The 26,819-nt window shown below is 35.5% G+C and overlaps 2 protein-coding genes across 5 annotated transcripts in view; both read left to right on the top strand.

Moving 5' to 3' along the window:
• ADK (adenosine kinase) overlaps positions 1-26,819 on the top strand; it is a 513,465-nt gene that overhangs the window by 92,127 nt on the left and 394,519 nt on the right. The window lies entirely within an intron of this gene.
• On the top strand, positions 7,937-8,893 carry LOC109264432 (pterin-4-alpha-carbinolamine dehydratase-like). The gene has a single exon (XM_053909583.1). It carries the CDS (start codon positions 8,147-8,149, stop codon positions 8,459-8,461), a length of 315 nt encoding a protein of 104 aa, XP_053765558.1. The 5' UTR covers positions 7,937-8,146; the 3' UTR covers positions 8,462-8,893.

Consider the following 26,819-nt stretch of genomic DNA (forward strand, 5'->3'; position numbering starts at 1 on the left):
AATTTAATATTTATTCATCTTAACTATGTGTAAAGCTTGACTTTAGACATTGGATACAGAGCATCAGACAGTTTTCCTTCACTTATAGAGTTCACAGTCTAAGACAGATTTGAATATTAAATTTCTTATTCAGTAAGTATTTCTAGTAAAAAGCTTATAATATGGAGTCTAATGACTTAAGTTCTTATTCTGCTACTTTTTATTTATTCATTCAGTTAACATTAGTTATAAATGCTTATTATATATCCCAGAAATGTAGAGATTAGTAAGATATAACCTTGCCTTAAAAATTCATTCTCGGGGCGCCTGGGTGGCGCAGTCGGTTAAGCGTCCGACTTCAGCCAGGTCACGATCTCGCGGTCCCTGAGTTCGAGCCCCGCGTCAGGCTCTGGGCTGATGGCTCGGAGCCTGGAGCCTGTTTCCGATTCTGTGTCTCCCTCTCTCTCTGCCCCTCCCCCGTTCATGCTCTGTCTCTCTCTGTCCCAAAAATAAATAAAAAACGTTGAAAAAAAAATTAAAAAAAAAAAAAATTCATTCTCTTCAGGGGTGCCTGAGAAGCTCAGTTGGTTGAGTGTCCGACTTCGGCTTAGGTCATGATCTTGCAGTTTGTGGGTTTGAGCCCCACGTTGGGCTCTGTGCTGGAGAACTCAGAGCCTGGAGCCTGCTTCAGTGTCTCCCTCTCTATCTGCCCCTCCCTCGCTTGCTCTCTCTCTCTCTCTCTCTCTTTCAAAATAATAAACATTAAAAAAATTCATTCTCTTCAGGAGTATTAAACAGGCAATAACTAGCTATCATACAGTGTGATAGATAACTGCTATGATTAAATTATGTGTCAAATCCTATAAGAGAAGTAGATTCCTCTAGCTGTGCAGGATGCAAGAAGCTATCTCAAAGAGCTGATATTTGAGCTGGGACTTGAAGAATGAGTAGAAATTAGTTGGGAACAGAGGAATCAACATGAACAGAGGATTAGTTAATCTATGTTAATAGGTTCTGCATGAACCCACAGTATAGAGTGATCTGCATGAAAACACAGAAACATGAGTGAGTAGTGTATTTGGAGAATGATGAAGTATTTTTTAGTTTGGTTAAAACACTAGGTATGTTGTGGAAGGAGTGGAAAGAGAAAAAGCTACACATGTAGGTTGGGGCAGATTGTGAGAGGTCTTATATACTGGGCAAAGGTTTTAGGTTTATATATGAGAGGTATTTGGGACCTGTGGAAGGTTTTTAAGCAAGCAAACATGCTTAATTTGCATTTTACAAAGACAGTTGATAGAAAATAGGATGAGGTAGAAATTGAGGCTGGAGGTGCGTATACTAATTTGAAAACTGTTCGTAATAGAAATGAGTAAGATAATGAGGATCTGTTATAGGGAGGTAGTAGTGACTTTAGAACAACACAGGGGATGGATTCAAAATATAGTTCAGAGGTTTGACTCTTGATTTTGGCTCAGGTTGTGATGTCACAGTTCATGAGATCGAGCCTTGCATCAGACTCTGCGCTGACACTGCAGAGTCTGCTTGGGATTTTTCTCTCTCCCTCTCTTTGCCTCTCTCTCTCTCTGTCTCAAAATAAATCAAATAAACATTAAAAAATGCCAGTCTTTCTTGAATTTATGATGTTTGTGGTATTTTGTTACCTTTTAAAAATTTGTAATTTATATTTGCAAACTGAATCTAACAATACATTGAAAGAATTACCGCCACAATCAAGTGGGATTTATTCCTGGGCCGCAGGGGTGGTTCAATATCCAAAAATCAATGTGACTGATCACATTAATAAAAGAAAGGATAAGAGCCACATGATCCTCTCAATTAGATGTAGAAAAAGCATTTGACAAAATACAGCATGTTTTCTTGATAAAAATTCTTGGGAAAGTAGAGATAGAAGGAACATACCTCAAGATCATAGAGGCCATATATGAAAGACCCAGAGCTAATATCCTCAATGGGGAAAAACTGAGACCTTTCCCCCTAAGATCAGGAGCATGGCAAGGATGTCCACTCTCACCACTGTTGCTCAACGTAGTATTGGAAGTCCTAGCCTCAGCAGTCAGACAACAGAAAGGAATAGAAGGCATCCGAATTATCAAGGAAGAAGTCAAACTTTCACTCTTTGCAGGCAACATGATACTCTACGTGGAAAATGCAAAAGACTCCAACAAAAAACTACTAAAACTGATACATGAATTCAGCAAAGTCACAACATATATAATCAACATACAGAAATCAGTTGCATTTCTATACACCAATAATGAAGCAGCAGAGAAATCAAGGAATTGATCCCACTTACAATCATAGTGAAAACCATAAGATACCCAGGAATAAACCTAACCAAAGAGGTAAAAGATCTGTATGCTGAAAACTATAGAAAGCTTATGAAAGAAATGGAAGAAGACACAAAGAAATGGAAAAACATTCCATACTCATGGATTGGAAGAACAAATATTGTTAAAATGTCAATACTACCCAAAACAATCTACACATTCAATGCAATCCCTATCAAAATAACACCAGCATTCCTCACAGAACTAGAACAAACATTTCTAAAATTTGTATGGAACCAGAAAAAAACCCTGAGTAGCCAAGTAATGTTGAAAAAGAAAACCAAAACTGGAGGCATCACAATTCGGGACTTCTGGCTGTATTACAAAGCTGTAATGATCAAGACGGTATGGTACTGGCAGAAAAACAGGTACATAGATCAATAGAACAGATTAGAGAACCCAGAAATGGACCCACAAATATATGGCCAACTAATCTTCAACAAAGCAGGAAAGAATATCCAATGGAAAAAAGACAGTCTCTTCAGCACATGGTGTTGGGAAAACTGGACAGCGACATGCAGAAGAATGAACCTGGACCACTTTATTACACCATACACAAAAATAAACTCAAAATGGATGAGAGGCCTAAATGTAAGACAGGAAACCATCAAATCCTGGAGGAAAAAACAGGCAATAACCTCTTTGACCTCGGCTGCAGCAACTTCTTGACATGTCTCCAAAGGCAGAGGAAACAAAAGCAAGAATGAACTATTAGGACCTCATCAATATAAAAAGCTACTGCACAGCAAAGGAAACAGTCAACAAAACTAAAAGACAACCAACGGAATGGGAGAAGATGTTTGCAAATGACGTATCAGATAAAGGGTTAGTATCCAAAATCTATAAACTTATCAAACTCAGCAACCTAAAACAAATAATCCAGCAAAGAAATGGGCAGAAGATATGAACAGACATTTTTCCAAAGAAGACATCCAGGTGGCTAACAGACACAAGGAAAGATGCTCAACATCATTCATCATCTGGGAAATACAAATCAAAACCACAATGAGATACCACCTCACACCCATCAGAATGGCTAAAATTAACAACTCAGGCAACAATAGATGTTGGCGAGGATGCAGAGAAAGGGGAACCCTTTTGCACTGTTGTTGGGAATGCAAACTGGTGCAGCCACTCTGGAAAACAGTATGGAGGTTCCTCGAGAAATTAAAAATAGAACTATCCTATGACCCAGCAATTGCCCTACTAGGTATTTATCCAAAGAATACAAAAATGCTGATTCAGAGAGGCACATGTACTCCGGTGTTTATAGCAGTGCTATCAGCAATAGCCAAAGTATGGGAACAGCCCAAATGTCCATCAATTGATGAATGGATAAAGAAGATGTGGTATATATATATATACAATGGAATATTACTTGATGATCAAAATGACTTAAATCCTGTTTGCAACAAAATGGATGGATGGAACTAGAGTGTATTATGGTAAGAGAAATAAATCCACAAAAGTTAAATATTGTATGATTTACTCATGTGGAATTTAAGAAACAAAACAGATGAACCTAGGGGAAGGGAAGGAAAAATAAAATAAAAACAGAGAGAGGCAAACCATAGGAGACTTTTAAATACAGAGAACAAATTGAGGGTTGCTGGTGGGTTGTTGGGTGAGAGGATGGGCTGAATGGGTGATGGGCATTAAAGAGGGCACTTGTTGGGATGAGCACTGAATGTTATATGTAAGTAGTGAATCACTAAATTCTACTCCTGAAACCTTTATTACACTATATGTTAACTAACTTGGATCTAAATAGAATAAAAAAAATTTAAATAGAAATTTGTAATTTAACGAGGCTTATTTTCATATTTTAAATACATATTTCACATCTAATTTGTGTCCTTTTCCTTAAAAAGAGTTCCCCAAGTTGTAGAAGTTACTGGTCCATAAAACCTGGATCCACTCTTCAAAGGAAACACAAGCTAAGATTTATTTTGTGGGGGGCACCTTGGTGGCTCAAAGTCGGTTAAGCATCTTACTCTTGATATTGGCTCAAGTCATGATCTCACAGTTTGTGAGATTGAGCCCTGCATAGAGTTTTGCACTGGTAGTGCAGAGCCTGCTTGGGATTCTCTCTCCCCTCTCTTTCTCTGCCCCTCCCCTGTTCATGCAACCTCTCTCTCTGTCTGTCTCTCTCTCTGTCTCAAAATAAGATTTGTTTTGTGTAAGTGTTGAAATAGGTACTTCAAGTGACAGTTAAGGGAGTCTCATGTTTTAGTATTATGATAGATAATAAAGGTAAAAATTTTGAAAGATTTGGGGTAGAATGGAATGTAGCTGTTTAAACATCTACAGTGGGTTAGAGTGATAATATCTTCCCTTAAGTTTTGTCAGATTTTTCTAGTACATGGTTATGGCAGCTTTGATGATATTTTCTTCATTAATATTTTTCAGAAATTAGAATGGGGGAGATTTGATGAGGGGAAAGAAGGCCTTTACTGTGTGCCAGCTAATGAAAACAGACAGAATCACTCCCTGTTGTATAATAAAGAATTTGGTTTTTACCCTGGGTTCCTGGTACAGAGCAACTAAAACCCATGGAATATCCCAAGTGACAGAGTGTCTTTGCTATTTATGAGCTACTAGGATTGCTGTGCTATCACTGTCATTATTCTAATGAAGTGACTCATGGTGGGCCCCTAGCTCACTTCTGGAGGGGGGCTGATCAACCAGGAAGATCAAATCATGTGATTATTTAGAGGGTTTGGACTTAGAGCTAGCCCACCTCTGGGAAGGGGGTTTGGAGATTGAATTCATTCATGTGGCCAATGATCCAATCATTGTAATGACATCCCAGTAAAAACTCTGGACAGTGAAGCTCAGTGAAACTTCCTTCTTAAAGAACAAAATACTTTGCAGAAATGTGTTGCGCTCTGATTCCATGAGGCGAGGGCATGGAAGGTCTGTGTTTGGGACTCTTCTAGACCTCGCCTTATTTGTCTCTTCATTTGGTTGTTCTTGAGTTGTATTATTTACAATAAAACTGTAATTGTAAATACAATTGACCCATGAACAATATGAGGATTTAGGGGTGCCGATTGCCCATGCAATTTAAAATCCATATATAACTTTTGATTACCCCAAAACTTAACTACTAATAGCCAACTATTGTTGATTTACACATATTTTGTATGCTATACGTAATATATACTATATTCTTACAATAAAGTAAGCCAGAGAAAAGAAAATGCTGTTAAAACTATATGGAGGAGAAAATACGGTACTGTAAAAAATCTACTTGTAAGCGGACCTGCACAATTCAAACCTGTGTTTTCAAAGGTCAAACTGTATAGCACTTTCCTCAGTTATGTGAGTCATTCTAGTAAATTATTGAACCTGTGGGAGGGTAATAGAAAACTCCAAATTTGTATGTAGTCAGAAGTGTGGGTGGTCTGATGTGAGGGAAACATGCTGTGAACTGTGTCCATTAACTTGTGGGATCTGTGCTAACTCTGGGTGATTAGTACCAGAATTGAATTGCAGTACACTAGTTGAGGTTGAAAGAGAATACCTACAGGAAGACAGATTCTAAAATTAATTGCCAAAATACTGAATCCAATTTAGGACTTGGTAGTGTGTAGCACTAAACAAAATACATGAACAAATTTCATATGAAGATGTTCAACTTCATTCATAGAAGGTAGAACATTTTAATTTTTGGCCTCTACTGTGTTCCAGTGTTTCATTGTCATGTTAATTCACATGTTGTATCAATTAGGATTGAATTTGCATATGAGAAAGTCCAAAATTACAGCAACAGAAGCAAGATAGAATTTAATTTTTCTTTCATGTAATAGAAGTCTAAGTTGGTAGCCCAGGTTGGCTTGACAGCTTTACAGTCAACAGGAACTGAAGCCCTATCTTTACTATGCTGGCTTCCATTTTTAGGGTCCTCTTATAGTGACTATTACTTTAAGACATGTTAGGTATTATACTAGGTGTTGTCCTTAGTCTATAAAACAGACCCAGTCCCCAACCTCATGGAGTTTTTAATGTGTGAAGAAGCATCCTGTAAAACAATGTGTAGTAGGCTTCAAATAGTAGCTTCTCCTTGGGAAGGATAGAGGTGATTTCCGAATAGGATAGATTAGTAGCAAAAATAACAATTATGATGATATAATCAGAAAACTGTGAGTGAATCTGTTAACCTTAAAAATAAAACTGCCAGTTATTTTATCAGCAAAAGTGGGTTTGTTTGGGAATAGTAGAGAATTGCAATTAGGGACAAGCAAGCTGTGGCAAAACCATAGACAAGTCCAGCAAATAAAGAAAGTTATGCTCTTTTATAGGGGAAAGTGGAAATTAGGAAGACTTTTATAAACAAAAAATCCATTGGAGTAAAGTGGGAGTTCAAGTACAGTGACTTTCATTGGGTGAGTTGTGACAGTCTCTCATTGGCTAGGCTGTTGCCTGGGGACGAGGAGAACCTTTCTTCCTTCTGCTGAGTTAGTAAAGCAGTAGCTAAAATAGTATGGATTTGCAAGATTCATCTCTTCTGCTGGGTCTGCATTTGACCACCAGTGGTAGGGTGCTCCCCATCTGTACTCCTGGCTCCATTTTAATGAGGTTTCTCTTTGTGAATTTTTACAAAATAAGTGGTAAGATAATCATATAGTATGCTAAAGGAAATAATAAAAGAATCTGTATAAGATACAGAGGTAGGTGCGCCTGGGTGGCTTAGTTGGTTAAGTGTCTGGCTCTTGATTTCGGCTCAGGTTATGATCTCACACGGTTTGTGGGTTTGAGCCCTGCATTGGGTTCCCACAAACCACGCCCCCCAGCCACCCAACCGCACCACCCCTGCTCCACAACAGCTCAGAGCCTGCTTGGGATTTTCTCTCCCTCTCTCTCTGCCTCTTCCCTGATTGCACTCTCTCCCTCTCTCAAAATAGATAATAAAATAAACTTTTAAAAAACCTTAATAAAAAAAAGATACAGAGCTAGAGGTAATGATTAACTTCCAGTAGTATCAGTATTGAAAATCAACAGGATAGTCTTTCAAATGAGTTGAAAACCCCTATCTGGTTTCCCTCTGAGCCTCCTTTTTATTCACACTTTAGTTTTCTGGTTAGCCCCAGAATTTCTTGGTTGTGTCCTGCCTTCAGTGCTTACATAATTTTCTCTCTGGAAGTTTTTGCTCTCCACAAGAAGCTAACTTTGGTTTGCTTTGAAAATTCAAGATTCCTTAAAAGGTTATCTGAGAGCCTTCTTGATCTCCATCATGCTAATCTTTCCGTTGCTCACATTAGTACTTTTTGCACTTTACTGAAATTATTTTTGGTTTGCCATTTCCTTTAAATTGTATATTATTTGAAGATAGAAACTGTGTTTTAATTCTTTCAGCGCTAATGAAAATAAAATATTTACATGAAAAAATTTTTTTAGTGTAGTGTGCTTAACCGCATATGTGTTGTGGGATTGTTGAGTGTAATGGTCAAGAAAGAATTCTTGAGACATTTTATGGTGCAACTTAGTAAGTTTATTTAAGTAGCATGGGGTCAGGACCTGTGGGCAGAAAGGGCTGCACTTTTGCTGTATGAAGCTGGTGTTATATGCTTAGTGCTCAGGGGAGCTGAGGACATGCAAGGAGTATTAGATCATAAATGTTTTGAGTTTCTACTTGTAAAACTACTTTCACAAGATTTTTCTGGTGTTTATTATTCAGTTTGATATTAACTATTGATGAGATATACAGGCAGTCATGAGACCCTTTCAGAATGTAGCAACCAGTGGGTGGTGCTGCCCTCCTGCCCCACAGCCACCTGCTGCTTGGCCACATCCGCACCTGCGCAGTGCTCAGAATGGCTGGCAAAGCACAGAGGCTAAGTGATGAGGAGAGGAACCAGCTGCTGCCAAACCTGAGAGCTCTAGGGTGGAACGAGCTGGAAGGCAGAGATGCTATCTTCAAGCAGTTCCATTTCAAAGACTTCATTTGGGCCTTTGGCTTCATGATGAGGGTGGCCCTGCAGGCTCAGAAACTAGACCACCATCCCGAATGGCTTAACATGTACAGTAAGGCCCACATCACCCTGAGCACCCGTGAATGTGCAGGCCTTTTAGAATGGGACATAAACCTGGCCAGCTTCATTGAACAATTAGCAGTGTCCATGACATAGGCTCTGCCCTTCTTCTTTGAAATCTTTGGGGGAAGTGGAGGGACTGATTTGGGAATCCAGGGAGGGAACTGGGGAGCCCTGAGATGTTCTACAGCCAGAATTGCCAAGTGGACTCCGCTGCCTCTGTTTAGGGGAGAGTCCTTGCTGTGGTAAGAGGAGATGCCAGCCTCACTGCTGACCACTCTTTATCCCCAGCGCTCTGGCACATGTATGCTAATCGAGTACTATCTTCCCCTTCTGTGGGACTTCCCAACAACAGTAATGGTCTTCTTGCCAGGCTGTGTCTTGCTCCTTTTCTAATTCATTTCCCAAGAAGCTGTGTCTAAGATGCACAGTCTTATCTTAGAAACCAGGACCCTAAAGTCAACCCCCTGGTATGTGACAGAAACACGTGTGCTTTTATGTCTCAAATAAAACTATTGTTTCAATTGGGGGAAAAAAAAAGAATGTAGCAACCAGTGCTTACTTGATCCTTATCTAAACCATGCAGGCCTTCTGGGTTAAAAGTGAATGTTTTTCTTTTCTGTTTCTATCACTATCACTCTTTGGGCCTAAATATATAAAAAACTGTAATTTTTAAATGTTTGGAAGCATTATTTTCCTTTAAAAATCTGGGGTTTGGGTCATTTGTTCCACTTAACTCTGTTATATACTTTTATAAATTTTATTTTTTAAGGATCTTATTTTTAAGTAATTTCTATACCCAACATGGGGCTTGAACTCACAACCCCAAGATTCAGAGTTGCATGCTCTACTGACTGAGCCAGCCTGGCACAGCACCCCCACACGCCTTTTTTTCTCCAAAATTTATTTTAAGTGCATTTGTACTGAACATGTACGTGAAAGTTTTGTTATATCTTTGAAAAATACTAATATAACTAATAAAGTTACTAATACAGGGGTGTCTGGGTGGCTCAGTTGGTTAAGCAAACGACTCTTGATCTCAGCTCAGACCTTGATCTCAGGGTTGTGAATTCAAGCTCCACATTGGGCTCCACCCTGGATGTGAAGCCTACTTAGAAAATGAATGAGTGAATGAATGAATAAGTGAATGAATGAATGAATGAATAAATAAATAATAAGATAACTAATATAAACTCTTAACAGCTTTTTTTCCTGGAGGCTGTAACTTTAGTAAACTCTTAGTCTATTTCCTATTTTTTAGTTACTATAAATTATAATTTCAAAATTATAAAATTCACCCTTTTTTGGTTCCATGTTCCTTTTTGGTTCATGGTCCTTATGAAAGACCAAAGTGACTTATAAATATATAGAAAGCAAAAGTTCCCCACATATGTTTTCCAACATTTTCTTTAAAGAGTATTTGATATAGACAAAAGAATATGTATCATGTTTTGAAGCATACCAATGAAACTAAACCTCATGAACCTATCACCCAATTGAAGAAATGTGATATTATTAATAGCTTCAAGACTCCTTTCATACTCTGCCTAGAGTCATTCTCCCAAATCCTCCACAGAAGTAACCATACTCTTGAATATAGGTTTGGTATTTTTTTTTTTAACATAATTCATTTTCTTTATAATTTAATTGTGATTATGTATTCCTGAACAGTATGTTTTTTAGTTTTGTTTTTAAACTGTATAAAATTAATACATTTTTGTATATATCTGTGATTTATCCTTGTTGATACATATAGCTATAGTTCATTGATTTTCATTATTCAATAACTAGTATTCCACTGCATGAATATGTATCATTTTATTTGTTTATTTTATTCATTTATTTTTTTAACATTTATTTTTGAGAGACAGAGCATGAGTGGGGGAGGGGCAGGAGCAGAGGGGGGACACAGAATCTGAAGCAGGCTCCAGGCTCTGAGCTGTCAGCAGAGCCCGACACAGGGCTCGATATCACGGACCGCGAGATCATGACCTGAGCCAAAGTTGGACGCTTAACCAACTGAGCCACCTAAGCGCCCCTGTTTGTTTGTTTGTTTATAATTTATTTATTTTGAGAGAGAGAGAGAGAAAGGCAGACAGAGAGGGAGAAAGAGAACTCCAAGCAGGTCCCACACTGTCAGCGCAGAGCCCGATGTGCAGCTCATTCTCATTGAACTGAGAGATCGTGACCTGAGCTGAAATCAAGAGTTGGATGCTTAACCGACAGAGCCACCCAGCCCCCCTCATTTTATTTTTCCATTCACCTGTTGATGGACATTTATGTCATTTCCAGTTGTTTTGTGACTATGAACATTCTTATATTTGCCTCTTGTACATACGCAAGAATTTATTTAAGGTAGTAGTTATCAAAATACTGTCAACTGAAACTAACAGCAAGACTTCATTTACATTGAAGTGGGCATATAGACACACACACATATACATACACATGCTCCTCTGATTGAAACATTTCAGGAAATAGTCCTTTTACTAAACATTATATAAATGTAAGAAAGTTAATAACAAATACAGTTCAACAATCTCTAAAATGAGCAATACAGACATGAATATTTAGAAATGTTTTGGAAATATTTATACAGTTTTGGAAATTTTTATGAAGTGTATTCTTGTCTACTCATAAATTCATTTTAGTTCACAGCATACAAGAATAATGCCGTATGTTTATTTGGTACACTGTTGAGCCTGTTGCTTTTCTGTTTTTCATTAATCACAGTTAAAATCCAGTTTATACTAGTAGGTTGTTGCCTATAGTAATATACTCTTTCTATTTAGCAATAGAAAGTTTTAAACCTTAAATAATTCATTATGTTTGGGCACCAAATTTAATATTATTATTAATTCATGGTCTAAAAACTGGATCTTTTATCCAAATATTTTTCTTTAATGTTTCACATTTGTCTTTCAGAAATTGTGAAATGTTTTGCAAAGGGAAGTTAGAAGTTACATATTGTATTTATCATTTAGTTCAAAACTATATTTATTAATAATGTTCTCTTCATTAAGCTTGGGAACATAGAGTAGAGTTTTTAATTTTAAGTCTTACTGACTATAATGATGTTTTTTGGTATCCTTGGGTATCTCTGATGTATTAAAATAAATCATTATTGCCTGTAGTTTCACATTTATTTCTTTTAGAGTGTTTAAAATAATCAGTTAAATATGCCTATTTTATCCCCCAATTTTTCAATATTTGCCAGTTGAGATTTTTATTCACTTGAATACAAAAGTATCCTATTCCTGCATTTCATACCATCTCTGCTTAGCATTCTTTTTCCTCAACAACCAATAAATGTACTTCAATATTGTATTATAAATGAGTATGGTTAGTTCCAGTGTCTGAACAAAATACTTTAGAAAGTCAGCTATTCAGTGAGCTTCCTTTCATTACATTAACAGTTTTTATTACATTTTACCCATGAGATCTGGTAGAATTTCTATGCTAAAGCTTTATTATATAAAACAATGATTCTAACCAACTTTAGTAATCTCCTAATTTTTAAGAATGATTCTGCTCTTTCCCAATCATATTTGCTGCTCTATAACTTATAATTCTTGTAAATTTTTAGTTGAATTTATATTGATCAGCAGTGTACTTCATAATTCTATAAATAAATGTAAGCCAGTTATATGAGAGGTTAAAATTTCTACAATCAGAAAATCTTATATTAAATGGTCTTCCCACATGTATCTGACATAAATTGTAAAGTTCCTATCAAGTTAGGTTATGAAATTTATACCAGGCTACAATGAGAAATAAATATTTTCTTGTTATTTCTGCAGTAGTACAGATTTTATGTAATAGTATATCACCAAAAGATACAGCTTTTAATTTATTAGTTCTTTTATTAAAACAAATGTGCTCTTAAAAAATACATTCTCTGCACAATGCTAAACACAAAAAAATGTTCAGTGGCTATGTGAGTCACTTTGTTTTGCCAGTGTGTTAGGCAACTAAATGGTGATAACAAGAATGACTAAGTATTAGGCTGATAACTTTGCCTTTTTTGTTTCTCTGAAAATATTTCAGGAATGTAGAGCATGCTGTTTTTCCAAGTGTCTTGTTACTTTTAAAGATTCTCATCTTTCATTTATAAGGTATCATTACAAATAATACTTGGTTTATAATTTTTATTAATGTTTTTGTGCAGCATTTTCATTATTTACGCTTTCAGATCCAGCAACTAAATTTGAGCATGCCTTCATATTTTTTACTTACTCATTTTGCTTCTAAAAGTAAAGTCATCTATTTTAATGTCAATTTGCTCTTGTTTAAGTAAAGTCTTTAATATGAACTTGAATGACATTCTTCTATAATATACTTCAAAAAAAGATTTTTAAGCTAAACATAGTTGATACTCTTGTGATCAGTGGATGATATTTGTTCCAAACATTTTTTTTTTTAATGTTTATTTATTTTTGAGACAGAGAGAGACAGAGCATGAACGGGGGAGGGTCAGAGACAGGGAGACACAGAATCCGAAACAGGCTCCAGGCTCTGAGCTGTCAGCACAGAGCCCGACGCGGGGCTCGAACTCACGGACCGTGAGATCATGACCTGAGCCGAAGTCAGACGCTTAACCGACCAAGCCACCCAGGCACCCCTGTTCCAAACATTTTCATAACTATAGTGAATTTTGTTAATATAAAATTACATTGTGAAGTCTTAACCCTCCTCGTACAGTGATGGTGAAGTGAACTGTCAAAAAATTAGATGAGACATCAGTGAGCAAAATATTGAACTGACCTATTTAAAAAAATTTTTTTTAATCTTTATTTTGAGAGAAAGAGAGAGAGACTCAGTGCGAGCAGGGGAGGGGCAGAAAGAGAGGGAGACACAGAATCCGAAGCAGGCTCCAGGTTCTGAGCTGTCCTCACAGAGCCTGACGCAGGGCTTGTACTCATGAAAGCAAATTCATGACATGAGCCGAAGTCAGATATTTAACCAGCTGAGCCACCCAGGCGCCCCTGAACTGACCTGTTTTTGTCTGATATTGATGACAGTGTCTCAGCTGACCCTTAATTAATGCCATCTCTAGAACCTCTACAGTTGGCATTCAGTAAATACTAGTTGAATAAAGTAAAGACTGGGGAACGATGAAGGAAAAATGAACTGAGTGTCACGCAGCTTTAGGTTAATTTTATCAGAATTGCCCCCAACAAACTGACTCTGTGTACTAAAAGGAACTCATTGAGCAAACTTATTTTCGTAATTATATCTTCATGAACTGATAGGACAGTTATTCTTCATCAAAGCAGGTTGCTTTCCTTTAAGATCATTCATTTGAGACTATGGGCTTTTAGGTATTTTTCTAGACATTTATTTGTTGATTAGCCAGTAAATGTCAGGTGCTGGGGATTCAGAGGTAAATACAATAGTGTCTGTTTTCAAGGAGTTCATAATCTAGTGTGTAGCCAATGAACAATCATAGTGGAGATGTGGAATCAGTGTTAGAGTACAGTACTGGGTGTTGGGATCAGACTCAGGTGAAGCTTCACTGTGGAGATGGCCTAAGCTTAGTTAGAGGAAAAGTAAGATTTCATCAAGTGGAGGTGGCAGAGAAAGCATTCTCACATGGGCAGCATGTAAAAAGATTTAGTACAGTATATTTATTAGATTTGTCTTCCTGGAGCATTCTGTACATTGTATTGAATATTCTGAGAAGACAGAAAAACAGGCCAGGATCATTTCATGGAGGGTGATGGTAAGAAGGTCAGAGGATGTTAGGTAGGTGGTCTGTTCAAATGCAGTTTTGAAAGTGTGCTTGATATTAGCCTGGTTATACTTTTGGCAGATTTGGCAAGAACAGATTGTTGTGATATGGTAGCAAAGTAATACAAAAAGGAATTTGATATGCTATTTGTATTCAGAGTCCTTTATGAACATTATCTAACCTATCTTCATAACTGACTTTGTGAAGTTGATGTCTTTGAAAAATTTTTTTTTCAAGTTTTTATTTAAATTCCAGTCAACACACAATGTAATATTAGTTTCAGGTGTAGAATTGAGTGATTTGTCACTTATATACAACACCCAGTGCTCATCCCAAGAGAAGTTGTTTTTTTGTTTTTTTTTAATTTTAGAGGCATGTGCCTGGCATAGTTGGTAGAACATGTGACTCTTGATCTCAGTGTTGTAAATTGGAGCCCTGCAGTGGGTATAGAGATTACCTAAAAATAAAATATTAAAAAATTTTTCAATATTTAAACTTTTTCAGGGTTTTACTTTCCCAGATAGTTAATTGGGTAATGAATTATGAGAAGTGAAATTGTTTTTCTGGGTTGGAGCGTTTAATGACCAGTGCAAGACTGTCCAGAGCTCTCTTTCCATCTGCTATGATGACTGGTAGAATTTGAGGTGATGACTGCTCCATTATCTTGGGTATTGAAATGAAAAGACATGGAGTAGAACCCTTAGATGATGCCCATGGGCATCTAGTGTAAATGAGAAAAAGACCTTATTGTTTAAGCCACTGAGATTTTGTAGTTGTTACGTGATAAATATTGCCTGAACTATACCTGACCTGTCTTCATTGATACGACTTGCATGTTAAAAGTCTTAGCTTAGAAATCAAGTTATTTTAGAAGGAATCAATGTATAAGTATAAAAATTATAGAAAAATTTTTACCTAATTTGATTTTGAGATATTGAAACCACAATAGTTCATGTATATAGTACCAAAATGAGTAAGTTATTGCAAGTATCTATAAGAAGGTCATTTTGAAAGAGATTAAAATTACCTTTAATTTGTTGACATAAATACAGCAAGTGTGATATGAATCCATTCCCAAACTGGGTAAAAATTGAAGACAATTGCAATTGTATAGGTCCCTGAATTTAATCTTACACTTGATATTATTTTACAGTAAGTATTTACATGGTAAGAAACCTAAGTGGTTCATTTGCACTTTGATATTCACACTCTAAAATAATCTATATGTACATTTTTTATAAGGAATGTGGTGATAATACTGTTTATTTGAAAATATGAATTACTAAAGTAATTTAAAATTTATTGACATCAGCTAAGTGTTTTGGGCAATCATCATTATCCAATATCATTAGAATAATCATCTATATAGATACAAGTACCTTAATCTTTCTATAAGATATTCTTTTGATGTTTTGATTATTATCTTAACTAATTACGAATAATGAGTAAGAAATCACACTACAAATATACAAACCAATGTATGCTTAAGATTGTTACCGTTTACTGATAGTAAATTAGATTTCCATACTAAATGATTCCTGTTTATCTAGGCAATAAATTTAAACTATAGAAAAAATGCAGTGTAACTTGTACTGTAAATAAACTATTAGCGATGAGCATCGCAGTGAGAGCTGGTAGTATATGAATTATTCACTGCAAACTTATTATCTCTGTGTCATTAGCATGTAAGATAATGAACCTAATTACCATGGCTTTAAACTCGGGGGAGTTAGCAATTTATGTGTGGAACTTTCTGGGTTGCAGTTACCACCCACAAGGGTATTGAGAGAACTGCACACATTATTTCTGTGTTTTGTTGCTGAGATGCTCTTTCTCCTTACTTGCTTCTTTGTTGGTAAATTAGTTTTTATTTATTTTTAGGGTAAGACTTATAGGATTTTTCTCTTGCTTGAATACCTTTTAAAGGAGTTATGGGAAATATTCAAGTATTTTAGTATGTGTTCTTTTTAGTCTATTTTAGTGTTGTAGGTAGACAAAATATTATTCGTATGCTTTTATTCACTCACATAAATTAGCATCACCTGTTATAATAGATTACCATAAATAGTGTAATACCTTGAAAAATCTAAGCTAAAAGGTTAATAATCAATTTTCCTCTGTTAAAGGATTTTGGACTAAAATGATTTACTTTCAAAGTGCTTGGTATTAGCATATTGCCCTTTCTAATCTATAATATTGTATCTCTGATCTTAATTTAAGGTTTTGATGAACTTCTTCATTCTATTTTCTCTCTTAGAGTGTAAATTATCTGTAATAAGCCATCCTAATTAAAGTTGGTAAATCTACAACTGCTTCAATTATACACTAATCAATTATACACTAATTTAATTCTACTTATCCGGATGCAGTGCGTCATTAATTGGTTTCAGCCTTAATACAACAGATTTAGAAGTGATCAAAATTTGAAGCATTTTATTTAGCTGGGAAGAGTATAGGATCAAAATGTCAAGTAATTCTTAAATCAACTCTGATAAACTAAGAAATTCATTTTTTTTAAAAATGAAGTTGTGTGTCTGCCATTTATGTTCATTGTTGAGTGCTGTGGGATGAGGTGGTGATTGTACAATATCTTTAGATATTAATAATATAATTTTTATTCTACCTTTTCCCTAAATTTTTACTTTTTAAAAAAAATGTTACCGGGGCACCTGGGTGGCTCAGTCGGTTAAGCATCCGACTTCAGCTCAGGTCACGATCTCGCGGTCCGTGAGTTCGAGCCCCGCGTCGGGCTCTGGGCTTGATGGCTCAGGGCCTGGAGCCTGCTTCCAATTCTGTGTCTCCCTCTCTCTCTGCCCCTCCCCTGTTCATGCTCTGTCTCTCTCTGTCCCAAAAATAAATAAACGTTAAAAAAAAAAGTAAAAAAAAAATGTTACCAAATATATTTTCTAAAGCATGGTTGTATATATAATATCATATGGATATATACCTTCATTCATTGCTTTTCAGCCTTTTCCTTGTCATGGCTCATGCAGAATATTAGTAGTTTGTTTTGAACATGTAAACACGTGCTCAGGTGTATTTTTTTCAGAATTATAAAAGGTGATTAGATACAATTAACTTAAAAATCTTTAGCAAAGTGATCTGTTGTTAAAGTTTTATTCTTGTTGAGATGTGGTGACTTAAGTGTGTTTCAGAATTCTTAGGAATGAGTTACGAACTCAATGTGACAATATTTCTGCAGTAACTGCTCATTGAATTAAATGGTTCAGATTAAATTTCATTACTCATTCTTTCTCTGCACATTCATATTATTGGGAATACTCCTTGCCTTGCCGAGCTTTCTTCCCAATAAAATAGTATTCCTTTGTTAACCTGTCTTATATTTTTTTTCAGAAGGAATTTCTTTTTAAGTTTATTTATCTATTTTTCACACACACACACACACACACACACACACACGGAGTGCACAGGGGAGGGGCAGAGAAAGACTGACAGCATGGAGCCTGACATGGGGCTTGATCCCACAAATGCAATATCATGACCTGAGCCAAAATCAAGAGTCGGACACTTAACCGACTGAACAACACAGGTGCCCCTTGTATTTCTTTATAAGAATATTCTATATAGAGTTTTTCTAGATTGTGTGAAGACTATGTTAAATGCATTTCACCCTTTTGAGAAAGTTATTCTTGATAATAAGTTTTGGGGAACCCCATGGACTTTTGATCCATTATATCTCAGGGCCACTTTTTAAAAACTCAAAGGTGATATATGTATATCATTAGAAATCAAATAGAATAGATGTATAATAAAAAACAAAAGAAATCCTGTTCCATGTTCCCCTGCCACTCCCCTAAGGCAGCCACTTTTAACTAACTCTGTTTTGAGTGCTTATTGTGGTTATTTCTACGTATAGTAGGATTATATAATACTTCTTGATATTTCTTCTTTGTTGTGTTCCTTTTTGATTAGGTGCATCTTCATCTCACACCATTTTTACCTTTTCTTTACCTTGCTTCCATCATTGTTTCAGTTCCTAAGTTGGTTATTTTACATGTCCAAATAATATATTTCATGTTTTATTAACTGTTTTGCCTGTTTTCTGTCTCTCAGAGTCTTTTAATTTTAACATCATCAAAGTTGATTATACTAGGAACATTTTTTTTTCCATGCAGCCCCAAAGGGGCACAAGAATTTTTTTAGTTAAAGTAATTCTTGCATATGGGTAAAAATTTGATTATTGCCAAAAAGTTTACAACAAAATATAGCAGTCTCCTGCCCTTTTGTTAGTGAGCCCTCTTATTCAACAATAGACCTCAACAGCTAAAACCAGAAATAGATAAGACTGCTTAACTCATGCTCCAACTAAAACCTTTTGTTCTTATTTCTTACCTCATTTTCTTGAGGCACTGATGAAGATGTTTTGCAATGACTGGAACATTCCAACCACCAGAAAAGCCCCAATAGTAACAGAATGTCTAGAAGACCACACCTGCATATCCCCTGCCCTGCCCATAGTCTTGGGCTGAACAAATACCAACCCCCACCCAGGATCATGTGCCCTCTGCCTGCTTTCTTGCATGTAACCCTCAACGTCTCCTCATAAAACTCTGGGTGTCCATCTTGCCAGCAGAGAGGTTGGTTGGTAAGGCTTGAGCCTGCTGGCACCTGAACTAAATTTCTCCCTTTCTCTCTTACAAACTTTTGTCTCTTGAGTTATTGGCTTTTCTTGAAATGAGTTTATCCTTTGTTTGGCAACAGTGTTGGCAGACCCAGCCAGGAGCTGTGCTTTCAATGTGTCCATCCCCCTTGAGATTCCCCAGGATGGAGCAGTTGGCCATGCCAGCATTCTAGGGCTTTATCTGGCTTTACCTGAGTTAGGGGCTGTCATGGATCGTTCAGTAACACTCTCAGTTCTCTAGAAACAACCACTTTTAATCCTATTAGGTTATTCTTTCTGATACTACCTTATGTCTAATAATATGCTTATTCAGCTTTCCTTGAACCAATTTTAGATGTTATCTATTGACCTTTTTATGGCGATTTGGGATTTAGATCATATTGTATACCTACTCCTGCTAAAATTTTGGGAAGTTATATGATAATTTTGCTTAAATCTATAAACAACCTATACTCAATATTTACATTATAATGACCATGTAAGTATTGAATAACATAATGCATTATATTACACTTACTTACTTAAATACATTTTTTTGTCCTTTTCCCCATCCCATATTATTTGTCTTGCTTATTCAGTTGCTTAGTTTCCTATGGGCTAAATTACTGCTTTCCCTCTTTGTTTCAGCAACTCTCTCAGGCATCGCTCATTAATTTTTTTTTCAAATGCTTAAATATAGGTCCCAAAGTTCCATTAATATTTTTATGTCAACTTCTTTCCTCACCTTCAATTCTGCTTCAGTCAGGTTTTATTTTGTTTTGTTTTATGTTTGTTTTTTACTCTCCACAGTTTCCCTTTGTTGCTCTTGTGTTGGAGAAATTGCTTTTTTTCCCCCCTCTTAGTAGTTTATTCCCTCGTTTTGCTGAAGCATAGCATCCTCCAGATATTGCTGAAAAAAGAAAGGGTGGAAAATAAAACTTTTGAGTACTTGCAAGCCTACAAAATGTCTTTATTCTACCTTCACATTAGATTGGTATTTCAACGAGGTATAGAATTGTAGGTTGCAAATGATTTTCTCTTAGAAATTTAAAGGTCTTTCTCCATTAGTAGCCAGCAGTGCCCATGAGAAGACTAATTTCTGAACTTTTATATGTGATGTTTTTTGTCTTTGGAATCTCTTAGACAGAATCTTTTTTTCCCTTGGTATTTTAAGATACCTTTATGTGATTTTTCTTAGTATGGCTCTTCTTTTTTTCACTGTGCTGAGCATGTGATTGGCCCTTACAATCTGGAAACTTGATTGTCCTTCCTGCCATTTTTGTTACTCATTTTAGATAATTTCCACTTCACCATTTTCTCTGTTCTTTCTCTCTAGAACTGTGAATTATTTTTATTAATTAGTCCCGACTAATGAATACTTTGGGTTTTTCTAGTTTTTCACTACCAAAAACTACTCACATTTATAATCTTTTTGTATATACTTTTACAAAATTCTGCCAGTTTTGTGGGGGGGGGGGTTTCTGCTAGTGTTTTTAATAAGATATAACTAAAAGGAGTATACATTTAACTTTTGAGAGATACCAAATTTCATAAAAGTTGTATCAATTACTTATGATAGAGTACAATAGTATTTATTTATTCCTGCTACCAATGTGATAGGTGCAAATGTGACATTTAATAGTTCTAGTAAGCTTTGTTTTCTCTGATTATTGGTGAGGTTGAAAGCATTTTATTGGCCGTTTGTAATATATTTTGCAAAGATCCTTTTGTATTCATTCTGCAAACAGAACTATTTGGCCATTTTCTCCTACATTCATATCCTGATACTCGTTTTTCTAATCTGAGCATTCTAATGGGGAAGACATAGCATGAGAGAATCAATTCAAGGAATAATGTGTCAAGAAAAAGATCTCTTTTCCTTTAGGCTGACAGTGATTGGCTTAAACTATGCACTCCACACCTTTTTCCTGGCTTTGTCATTTTGTAGACAGAGCCAGCCAAATGGAACACTGAGAGAAGGCCTTGCCATAAGACACCAGGTTTTAAACTTAAAATTGGGATTTAGCCTTCATCCCGTTTATCAGTATTTCCTCTGAGAGATGGAAAGTGGAATTGCATTTAAGGCAGAGGGAGAGAGAAGCTTTGAGGTTTTCCTGCCTGAACTTCAAATTCTGGTGTGAAGCTCCAACATTTAGAATTGCTTTTTTATGCAAGTTTATTTCCAGTTTTTCATTTTACTTTGTCTTACTAAGTCATGATGTACAACAAACCAACATGGAACATATTCGATACTGATGATAAATGTAAATAGGTGGTTTTATTCATTGATTCTTCACTTATTCATCCATATGATGTTAATCTTTGAGGATATGGTGTATACTATACTTGCTCTCATGGAACTTACAGTCCCAGGGATTGGTAGAAGTCTAATTGATAAAACATATTTTTTGTACTTCTCAACAACAGGATTGAGTAATTCAAGAAAACTTTTGAATCCAGAGACAGGCTTTCTTTAAAGGGAATGCAATGTTTATTTTTGTTTTCATGAACACGTTTATTAGCTTTTGATTTTTAAAACTAGAAGAGAGCAGAATGTTTTGGCAGAAGGACCTAATATGTGATCCTTATGAGTTCTTCAATTGTTGCAAAACATAAACTTTCAATAAGGGGTTGAGCAAAGTAGATTAAATGTTATTTAAAACATATGTTCTAGTTGACCTCATGGCTAAATGGCCTGGTTCAGGAATCCATGAATTATCCCAAGGGTATTTCTTATATAGCAAAGTTTTTTGTTTTGCTTTTTGCTTTTTGTTTTTTCATGCTTAAATACTTGATTTCCACAAATACTACACAAGGGAATTGAATAAGAAGTCAAAAAGTCAAGGAAAAGAGAAACCTTGCATTTTTTCTGCTTTTACTACTAGGAAGCAGAAAACATTTCTGGTGACAAGCTATGCTTCATCATGAAAATACAGTTGGGTATTTTAGGCCTTCACAAATTTGATTTCATTGTGTTTAGTAGTGGATCTTAGTTAACTGAGATGGGGAGAAATTAAAGAATAAACTGGAACTCTAAAACTTCAGGTGGTTGTGTTCTACAGTTTGGAGCATGGATTTTCTTGTTTTTAGTCTTTCCTTATGAAATATTTTAAGTATACAGTAAAATTTAACAATACCAAGACACTCACTTACCCAAAGTTTTAACACTGTGCTATAGTTGAAGGTTTGAGTGTGGTTCTGGGAGGGAATAAAACATTACAGATACAGTTAGGGCCCTCCAGATTCTTCTTTGCAGTCTGCAATCCCATTCTCCTTCCTGTCCCAAAGGTGACTGTTATTTTTAGCTGTTTTTGATGTTTTTAACTATAATACTTTTATTAGTGCTTAAACTGTATTTATGTGTATCTATAAACAATATGAGGGATTGATTTGTAGGTTATGTATGTTATGTAAATGCTTTTTACTCTGTCTATCCTTCACGTTTTTTATGCAGTATTGTATTTTTGAGATTTATGTATGTTAACAAATTATTTGTGTATATAATTTATTTTTCCCATATATTACTTATGAGTATACCAATTTATTCTGTTGAGGACTTACAAGTATTTCAGTATTAGGAACACTGTTGCAATTAAGATACTTGTATTTATTTCTGTATGCATATGTGAATGATTTTCTAGGGCTGTATTGTCCAATATAGTAGCCACTAGCCACATGTGGGTTTTTTTAACTTAAGTTAATTAAAATGTAATACAATTAATTTTGTTTCTTGGTTGCACTAGTCACATTTGCAGTGCTTAATAACCACATGTAACTAACAGCTAATGTATTGGGTATTGTATAGATAAAGGACATTTCTGTTATTCCAGAAAGCTCTATAGGACATTGCTGCCTGGGATTTTTATGTGCCTATGGAATTGTTTGCCCCACATCTCTTACATCACTAGATTGCTAAATTGTTCTTGCCAGCAATATCTGGGCATTCCCTTTCTCAATTGTTTTGCTAAGAATTGGTATCAGTAGAAATTTTAATTTATTTCTAATTTGGTACATGTGAAATGTATCTCACTGTTTAACTTGCACTTTAAAAATGTGATGTTGAGGGGCACCTGGGTGGCTCAGTCGGTTGGGTGACCAACTTCAGCTTGGGTCATGAACTCACTGTTGGTGAGTTCGAGCCCCACCCCCCACCTCAGGCTCTGTACTGACAACTTCAGAGCCTGGAGTCTGCTTCAGATTCTTTGTCTCCCTCTCTCTCTCTGCTCCTCCCCCACTTGCACACTCTGTCTCTCAAAAATAAATAAGCGTTAAAAAAATTCTTTTTAAATGTGAGGTTGAGCATATTTCCTATGTTTGCCTAAAGGTTCCTGCCTCATGTCTTTGCTAAAATTTTTTTCTGTTGGAATATTTAAAATAACTAATTTATAGAAGTTCTTTATATTTTATGGATACTAATTATTTGATTGTGTTTGTTACATGTATCTATGCCCTCTGTGTGACTTGCCTTTAACTTTGTGGTATCTTTTGTTTCAAGTTTTACAATTTGATGTAATAAAATTTATCAATCTTTTTCTTTTATGCTTTTTATGCTTTTATGCCTTAGAAATTCCTTCCTACCCCTAGAGTCAAGGAATTTTTCTGTATGTGCTCTGCAGAGTTTGATCTTTCATTCAGCTGAGTATAATTTTTGTGTAGAGATAGAGTTTTGAGACTGAAATTCTTTGCATATGGATAACCAAATATCCTGGCATTTTTTTTGAACAGTCCACTGTGATATGTTGAGATTTCTATATGTGTATGAGTCTGCTTCTGGGCTGTAATTCTGTTCCATTGGTCTATTTACCACTATTCCATTATTTCATTTGAATTTTCTTAGAAGGAACAGTAGTGGTTAGGTCTAAGTCCTCCCCCCCAGATTGATTTAACTGACGATAAGCTGGAAGATGAAAATTCATAATACAACATATTACAAAATGATATTAGTGTAACTAGCAGATGTGAACAAGAACATTGATGGTATTTGAGGAAAGCTTGGCTTAACTTTGAAAGAGTGAAAAAAATGGATATTTACTTTTTAAAACCAGGGCTTTTAATTTTATTTTACTTTATTTTTGTCTGTGCCCAAGGACAGAGGAATTTGTTCCTGGTCCCTCAGGACCATCCTTCCCCACTGCTGTTTGCAGCATTGGGTATGGGGGTTCCTGGAGACTGTGTCTCCATCTCTCTTGCTGTTCTCTTGCCATTCTATCTTTGGTTGTTGAGAAGCTGTTCAATCTGGTCTCATTTTTTCTTCCTGAGAAATTATTCTATAAACAGATGTAATTTCATATGTTCCTTGAGGGAGATGAGTTAATGGTCTTCCTATGTCACCATATTGGACCAGAATTGAATGATTACTTTTTGGGAAAAAAAAAAAAAAGTGTTTTGGCCACAGTAAAAAATGAAGAACTAAGAAAAAGCAGCATGAGCCTTATGAGTAGTAATTAAGAAAATGAGTTTTATTTTTTTATTTTTTTTTTTTAAATTGTATGAAACTTTATTTGGTCCATGAGTCAAAGAATTTTTTTTTTTCAACATTTATTTATTTTTTTGGGACAGAGAGAGACAGAGCATGAACGGGGGAGGGGCAGAGAGAGAGGGAGACACAGAATCGGAAACAGGCTCCAGGCTCTGAGCCATCAGTCCAGAGCCTGACGCGGGGCTCGAACTCACGGACCGCGAGATCGTGACCTGGCTGAAGTTGGACGCCCAACCGACTGCGCCACCCAGGCGCCCCAAGAAAATGAGTTTTAAAATCACATTGCCTATCCAGTGATCTGTGAGCTTTTGTATGTGAATGGGATACTACTTATAGTAGTAACTTCAGAAAGTGCTTGTAATAACTTACGTTAAGCACCAATTATCTGGCAAAGATCAAGGCCAGACTAATGAGTTGTTTCTAAAGTAACTGGACAGTTGAGAGAGGCATTAGAGGAGACAGGACAGTGTGTATGTACAAATGAATAAGAAAGACATGGATTTGGGGGAAGAATTATTCATGAGAACAACAGTGAGAGACTAGCTTGTGTTCCTTCACCAGTCAGTAAAAGGAAGTGGAAGACAGTGAGTCTGATAGTGACCAGTACAGGACACTAGGTGGTGCCATTAGCTTAGGCTGCTTATTTGATATGGCTGAATAGCCTCAGGGTAGATAGAAAGGCAGTCAGAAATTACGGGGTTAGTCAAGAATTGCTGATACATTAAAGATGTGAATTGTATTATTATTTCAAAATAATATGATAGTTTTTCATATTTTCCTCTCCAGTGATCATTTTGAAAAATTTCCTGTCTTAAAGCAGTTTATCCATCAAATAAAACAGTATTTTAAAATAACAATGTTTCTAATTTAAAAATAAAGATTATGTATAAAAAACGATTTCTATTTAGAACTTATTAAAACAAGATAACTGAAGTTTTCATATTGAAAAATGATTGAAATGATGTAGTCAGAAAGAACTTAGTGTTTTATTAAGCTTTAGAGGCTTTATTCCAGGTCTGTGTACAACTCCATTAAACTTGTGAAATACTGAAAATAGTTCCTTGATTCCTGTTAAAAATGTTTTTCAGGTTCTAGATTGAGAGTAATTAAGTACAGCATTTGATTTCTGCAGATGATTTATACCATTAAATTTTTATTAATAGGTACATTGAACAAGTGACAGAAATCCTCCAAATAAGCAAATGGAAATTTATTGGGGCACGTAATTTAAAAGATCATGATATGGCCAATTTCAGGTGAAGCTTGATCCAGTGGCTCAAATAATGTTTTTGGACCCTCTTCAACTGTTCGCTCAGTTTATCTTGGTTTGGCTCCTTTTGCAAATAGGCTGTCCTTTTCTGGACATAGGGTAGCTGCCAGCAGCTATAGGTTTACATCCTTCTTACTTTTTTTGTATTTGTTCTAGTGGCTTCAAGAAAAGTTGTGGTATTAGATCATGTATTAGGTCTGTTTAGCTTGGCTTGAGCTACATACTCACTTCTGCAGTTGGAGATAGAATTAGCACTGCTGGAAATATATGGATCAAGAATGTTGGACAGAAAATCTCTTAACAGAAGGAAAAAAAAGAATGTTGGAGAGATGGTTCCCTAAAAACAAATTTGGAGTCTTGCTTTGGGAATAAAGAATGGTTGTAAAATGACAACCAGTTATTTAAGAAAGTTATCTTAAAACTATTTTCATTCTTTTGATTTTATGTCACTAGAATTTATGTTTACTTTGATCCCATTCCTACTACTTACTAGTTATTTGACTTCTCATAGTCTACTTCATTATTGACTAATTGGGGCTATAGTTATTGTGACGATGAAATAAGATAATGTATGTGAAATACCTAGCCTAGTGCCTGGCACCTATTAGATCTTCTAGAAATGTTAATTTACTTCTGAGCATGATTATGAGCCAGCTGTTTTTGGGTTTTTATCGACACTGCTATGTTGTATATTTGTCTATAATCTGTCAATATTTCAAATGTAGTTTTTTTAATAATTAAAATAATTTTTGATTCCCTTTCAGTGCTTAAATGATAGTTGAAAGATACTGTTCTATTCATGACTTACTTGTATTTTTTACTTATATTGAATGTGTAGATTTCATTCATACAAGATTTTTGTAATAAATCTATGTTGAGAAATATAAATTGTCTTTAAAAACAGCAATAAATACAGTGAAATTATGATAAATGGTTTTATTGTTTGGGGAAATAATATAAACAGCTTCATGTATTTGAGGAATAGAAGGAAGTTGGCAGCAAGAGAGAAAGATGAATGATTAAATATTGTTTAAATTTGTTTTTTAATTAAGGTACTTCATTGCTGTGTACATATTCAGAAATATATTTTAAATGTAACATTAATTTTTCACTTACCATTTATCTTTATTAGAAAATACTGCTTATATTTATCATAATTTTTTCACCAATTATAAAGCTTTTATAATCCATTTAAGTTAACTGGTATGAAGTCTCAAGGAAAGAACCCCTATAATGGTTTTTAAACTATTTGAATGTTAGATATTTGGTAACCCACATCTCCAATAACTAGCAATACACATGAAACTGTTGATAGTGATGGAATAGAACTATTAATTTTACTTATAAAATAAC

Source organism: Panthera pardus, unplaced genomic scaffold (assembly GCF_024362965.1).
Source record: "Panthera pardus isolate Hobbes unplaced genomic scaffold, ASM2436296v1 HiC_scaffold_22, whole genome shotgun sequence".
Lineage (NCBI taxonomy): Eukaryota > Metazoa > Chordata > Mammalia > Carnivora > Felidae > Panthera > Panthera pardus.

Bases quoted from the DNA above. Each gene is read 5' to 3' on its own strand.
- LOC109264432 (XM_053909583.1), top strand. From the start codon at position 8,147: ATGGCTGGCAAAGCACAGAGGCTAAGTGATGAGGAGAGGAACCAGCTG.